Consider the following 6,326-nt stretch of genomic DNA (forward strand, 5'->3'; position numbering starts at 1 on the left):
GCAGGAAGAAGTGGGCAAGTCGAAGTATGGGCAGCGTCCCATTTTCCACGAGGCTGTTAGCGTCTTGAGACTGCCTGTTATCTTGGTTTTCATTATTGCGACCATAGCGTTGAGTATCATCGCTTTGTCCGTTTGTTTCCCTGCTGCCTTCTGCTGAGTGCCCATTTCTAGATGAAACCTCACTTGCATCGCTGCTGTTTGCCAAACTTGAGTTGTTCTGCTCTGACTGTACATCCGGTAAGTGATGACCACCTCTTTGCACTTCTGAGTTAGATTCAGTTTCCATTAAAGAACTCAGCTCTCCAAAGCCTGTCATAATTTGTCTAAGGATTGATCGAAGAGCCACTGATGAAGGTTCACCAAGCCCGGTTTCTGAAATCCGACGGAGAGGTATCCGTATAGTGCTAACATAGGTTCGAATACCTGCACGTTCCGATCGTGATATTGTACGCCGAAATCCCCCACTGTCACTTTCAAAGGTAACTGTGTTTTCTGCCATTCCTACTCTAGAACGAGTTCTACTGGCAATACTGTCCCGATCTCTGTTTTCTCCAGGACGAATTCTTCTCACCTGAAGATCTAATGTAATTGTTGGATGCCTTCGAACAGCAGCTACTGGCCTACTAGATTCCTCCTCTTCCAAAGTTATTCCCAAGGATGGGGCTACACTGGAAAGCTGAGGAGTCTGAGTGTTACCTCTTGCTTGTTCTTCAGCAGGCTGTGGAGAAGGCCGAGCCGTTTGTCTTCTACTTCTGTTGACTTGCTGTGTGTTTCTATCCTGCCTCTGCCTGTGCTCCTCAGAATGAGCAGTACTGCCTTGCCTTTGCAGCGGAGAGCGGCTTCGACTACTTAAAGTAGACCTCAGCCGCAGAATTTCTAGTCTTTGGTTGGCACTTGTCCGAACGCTAGTTCTAGCTCTACCTCTTGTGACTCCTGTAGAAGTACCTCTTTGTTCACCAGTAGCTGCAGAATTATTACGTGTAGTATTTGTTTGGGAAAGGCTTGTCAACTCCCTCGTTCTACTCCTGAGCCTCCCTGAGACCGGATGATAGGCTGCTTCAGAGCTTTGTGCCACGGAACTTCTTACAGACCTGGTCCTTGCAGTGCTTGAGGTCTCGCTGTTTGCCTCTCTTGCAGTCCTGCTCCTTGTTCGTGGGGTTACTGGACTGACAGCTCTTTGATGTCTTCTTTCTAAATACATTCTGCTACTATCTATACCAACATACTCCTCACCAGCAGTTTCAAAACTGTTATGCTCATGATTTATGTTGATTTCAAGACTAAACCGAAACTCCCCGCTGTTTGGATTTGTTCGACTCACAGCTCTCCAGGTTTGGTTCCCACTTTGTCCACTGCGAGTGGCATTTCCTGTGCGACGAAACGTGTTCAGCCATTCAAGCAGAGAGTCACCATTTGAGTTTTCTCCAAGAACATCAGAATCTGAGAGAAACAAAGAATTGCAATCATTCATACAACTGCATGCTTGGCAAACTATGATGCACTCCAAATCCTCTCTGCTTGCTGGGCCCTGACTTCAGAAACGTTACAGCAGCAGGACAGCTACCTTGCTAGGCTAACGTAACTTTGCTGAAAATATGCTGTATGTAAAAATGTCAGCAAAACTCATCAGTTCAACCTAGAATTTTTGTCTAGCCAGCAGATACACAGAGCAATCAATATGCCCAGATGGCATCTTCAGAGAAACTGTTCAGATTTAGGTCATCCAAAGTTAGTTGTATTTGTCCAGTATCTCTCCCTCACTTAAGCTATCAATTTGAAGGTATCCTAGTCAAATAATTTTGATAAAGCAAGGAAAAATATGACAGATTTGTCTTCTTTTGGAAAACATTTTAAAAAATTGTCTTCTCTAAGCACTAGAATAAATGATGCACGGTTTCAACAGAATTGCTGCTTTTGTGCAAATATATCTTTTTTCTACTACAGTATCCACAGCTCCATTCCCAAATCTCATTCAACTACCAGCTCAAGCACAGATACCATTGTTGTGGTTAGTGCTAACTACATGTATAAAGCAAGCCAACAATCATGATCACAGCAAAGGTTTGCCCTTCCCTGCTCCACCACCTCCTTACTTTCATGAAACCTCCAAGACCTTTGGTATCTTCATTTCAGAGTTGCCTGTTCCTCTCCTAAATCTGCCTAGAATTGGCCAAATGTTCAAGCCAATATTGCTGGAGAAGTAAGGACAGACAGTGCACATAATACAAGCCTCAGTCCATTAAAACAAATGGAAATGAAACAACAAAACCAACAAAACACTGGAGAGGTTAACTGTTTCCCAGTTAGCTTCTTTTCTGTTCCAACTCCTCTAATACATGATAAAACCTTTGAAGAATTAAAAAAAATTAATATTATTTTTATGCTATTAAGTTTACTAGCAATAAGAAATCCGGAAAAGAAGAGAAAGTAATTTGTGGCTGACATAAATCACTTCCCATTAAGTATTTCGAATTTGTTTTCTTATCATTAGGGAATCTCTCTTACTTTTAAAACAATCCACAGAAGCACAACAGAAAAACAAGACTTGAAATGGCAGGTATTGAAATCCATTGCCATTTCTCTTAAATATCTGTACAGAACAATATTTATGCATCATGTGTATCTATATATATGAATGAAGAATGTATACCTCCAACAGTTCTACCTTCACCTTCTCTGTTATCCAGATCAGTCTGCGATGCCAAATGCTCCTTAGCCCCCTCCAAGCGTTGCTGCAACTCTTCTGCTGTTATTTCCCCTGAAATAATTTACATTTTGATAATGCTGTTAGATAAGATGTTATTACTGGCTCAATACAGCCATGCAGAAATAACAATATTTTCTATCTCAAAGGAAAATCTTCAGAAATAAGGTAAAACTAATGAAACCGAAAAGAAAACAGCACTAGTGTGAGACTCTAACACATGTACACAGACACCAGAGGAAGCAGGTACTGGAGTGGAGTTAAAAAAAAAAGATGCTGAATTTGTGTCGAGCATGCCAACTTCCAGTAACAACTCAGAGGCCCCCAAAATTGCCACATACCAACAGAGAGACTTTAGTGTACCAGATATTAATTATTTGGGTTTGGAGATGTTGCATTTGAGAGTTATATTTTTATTCCAGCTTTAGTATCTATTTAAGTTGTTAAGTTTTACTGAATATCATAAATTTTGAAAGGAAACGGAAGGTTTTTTGTTTTGTTTTTTTTCTACAAACCCAGAGACATGGGGCTACTTGAGTCATGCAGGCACATTGGATACCTGACAGCAGGAGTGTTATTTCACATTACATCTTTTCTACTGAAGGTATCCATGTCTTACCAGGAGTGCCAAGCAGGTTGCGGTCCCTCATTAGCCTGTAATCTTCTTCATTGAGTTCATTAATGAACTGGTAATAGGCCTCCTCCCTACTGAGGCGCTCCAGCTGTCGTTGTCTCTCATCTTCACCACGTCTATGCTCTCGTGAAGATGGCTGCTCATTGCCATTCCCTGCACGGTGCCGAGAACGATCCATAGTGATGATTCCAGGCTGTCCTGAACAAAACCAGAAGGTTAGACTGCATGGTAATTACAGTAAGAATCTATCTAAATTACAGTAAAAAGTTCCCAATATTTTCAATGAGATTAGTTTATTAATAACTAAAGATGATGAAGATCAACAAGCTCCATGTTATTTGCCAAGTCAACAGTGTAGTTTATTATGCAAGTATTTTACTTCCAGCTTGCTCAAAACCAGCTAGAAGTCCCCTTTGCTCACTGAAAGGACATACCAGGTCGTACAGCAACTTTAAAATATAAGAGCAACAACAATTTTTTCTTTTTCTAAATAAGGATATTCTAGAAAGTTAAAGGAATAACATCAAATCTATTTCCCTTCTCCCAAGTAACATACAACAGCAGCACAGAGTATTTTAAAAGCTAGAATGCCACCAAAAGCATTGGTCTCTAATTACTGGAATGTGATTACCCAGTGTAGACTTCTGACAACCACAGCTGCTGCTTTACAGAAGACTATCTTCCACTCAAAACATTTGCTGATAAGCTGACTACAGACTAAGACTACTAAAACTAAGACTACATCAGTATCTCAGTCGGTAACACCCCTCACATAGCACAAAACCTACAGATACATTTTTGGCAGAACTGACTCTTTTGACATTCTGACATTACTGGTGTATTTTCCTTCCCATCTCTAATCCAAGGATTAGCTAAGAAAATGATACCCACCTCCAGGAAACTGGCGTAAAAGAGAGGGCTATACTTCACCCACAGTTCTTCAAGACTCTACAAATATGGGACCACACCATTAGAAGGCGTGAATAACCTTCCAGTATCAGAAAGAAGCGTCATCTCTGTTGATTTCTGTGCCATTACCAGCTCTCTTCTGGCCCAGGACTGAGTCCTAACTGACCAGCTCTCAGGCCACGACCCAACTTTTCTATTTCCTATAGAAAACCTGTTCTTCAACATTCAGTGTGAAAGAAGAAGAGAAAGCAAAGCGTCATCCTCTCAATGGGGCTTCCCGTTTAGCAAAGCCCATCTGTAATACCTGCTGAGGCAGACACCTGACAGAAGAGATCACTTCTCTAAAGAGATCACCAGGCCAAAAAAACAACCATATGGCACCATTCTGCTTATGTGTGAAAAGAAAGTTATTAAATTATTGGGTAAACACTTTTTTTTGGGGTCAGTTCACCAACATATCAAAGTCACTTCAAGTATTAGTTATGGGGAAAACGTGGAACAGCATTCTCAGCATACTCCCGATCAGTAATTAGTCTTCACAGGAAGGGTGATGAGACAACAAACAGACCAAACCAACTATTAGACATACATTCAGTGAAGAGTAAATCTTTATCAATGCTGCCAACAGACACAAAGAAACAGAAAATGTATTTGCCAACAGCAGAAGCTGGCATACATTTTAATATACCTTTCTTATGTTGTTTGTGGGATCCATTCTGATGTATTCTTGGTCTCCTCATTTTCCACCCCATATGCTACTCCTCCTTCCCCCCCCACCACCACAGGTAACTGCACTTCTAAACAGCCCTTCCCCCAGTCTTATCACTCATCTGTCTCCTGTGTCTAATACTGCATTTCAATGTATTTAACGCTTCCCTCCCAGCTCTGTGACTCACTTAAATGAAAAGATATCCTGGAATATCCCCCCTTCAAGATATTTTCCATTCCCATAATATTTGTGGGGGTTTTAAATTTACTATTGCCCTCTTGGCTCAGCCTCACAAGCTGTAGGTAATCACTGACTTCCATTTCCCACAAGGGCTATGTTCAAATGAGGTCACTTCTCATATCACATTTCTAAACACAGATTGCTCAACCAGCTCTTTGTCTTACTACCCCGGTTTACTCAAAACAAATGCAATTCCTCCCCCTTCAACACACAGTTAGCACTATTATTACCCTGATGACACCCATCGTTTGACTATTATCATGAAAATGCCCAACCCATACTGCACTGAATATTAAAGTGCTTCTGTCCCAATCGGCTTACAACTTGAAACAAATGGAAGCAGGGAAGGGAAACAGGACAGATAATTCAGTTTCACATAAGGTTGCTACTTAGATGAAAGCCTTAAAACAACTAACATGTTACTGTTTGCCTGACAATGGCCATAGTTAAGTCAACCAACTTTCTGCATATATCACCATATTGCTGCACAGGAAAAATGACATCTAAATTCTTAAGATGAAAAGTCCATCACGTGTAGTCCCCCTCAATCTAAATTTAAACTGTTGTTCAAAAGAGAGGTTCTTTACTTTTCACTTCTCATCCACAGAAAATCTGGAAGTCTCTTCTTCAGATTTTGTGGGTGGTAGAAAAAAATTACTGTTTTGTTGACAACTGTATGGTAGGATGATTAGTCACACTCTTTAAATGACTCACTTAGAAACAGTAAGAAGTGTGAAGTGTTCAGTTGTCCCATCTGTTTAACATAACTGTATGGATGACAACTACTATCCATATTTATCAAACGCCATCAAAACTAAGTACTTTGGCACTTAAAACGTTTCAGAGTAGTGAAAGTTGAAGGGTATTAACTGCATCAGAATGAAGTACTTTGGCATGTAAAATATTTCAGAGTATGGAAAAGTTGAAGGGTATTAAATACTAAGATGTAAAAAACTGAAATCGAAATCCAGTTATGACTCAGAATTACTCTTCCTTTGCAAAGAAACAGGTGCCACATGCCAACAGTTGATCTATGTTTTCTAGAATTTTCAACTTAAGACTAACTCCTTTAGTTCTTATTTCATCATTACTCCAGCCCATGCTCGAAGATTTACATTCATTTTTATCTA

The 6,326-nt window shown here is 40.3% G+C and overlaps 1 protein-coding gene across 1 annotated transcript in view; it reads right to left on the reverse strand.

Annotated features, from left to right (window-relative positions):
* RNF6 (ring finger protein 6) overlaps positions 1–5,031 on the reverse strand; it is a 6,435-nt gene extending 1,404 nt beyond the window's left edge. Inside the window, exons 1-5 of the mRNA XM_035900432.1 lie at positions 4,936–5,031; positions 4,230–4,286; positions 3,324–3,531; positions 2,651–2,758; positions 1–1,440 (exon numbers count right to left, since the gene is read on the reverse strand). Of these exons, the coding sequence (XP_035756325.1) occupies positions 1–1,440; positions 2,651–2,758; positions 3,324–3,531; positions 4,230–4,286; positions 4,936–4,962 (1,840 nt within the window). The 5' untranslated portion in view covers positions 4,963–5,031. The remainder of the gene's footprint in view (positions 1,441–2,650; positions 2,759–3,323; positions 3,532–4,229; positions 4,287–4,935) is intronic.
* Between the last annotated feature and the right edge of the window lie 1,295 nt (positions 5,032–6,326).

This window comes from Egretta garzetta, unplaced genomic scaffold, assembly GCF_000687185.1.
Source record: "Egretta garzetta isolate BGI_Z169 unplaced genomic scaffold, ASM68718v1 scaffold98, whole genome shotgun sequence".
Classification (NCBI taxonomy): Eukaryota; Metazoa; Chordata; class Aves; order Pelecaniformes; family Ardeidae; genus Egretta; species Egretta garzetta.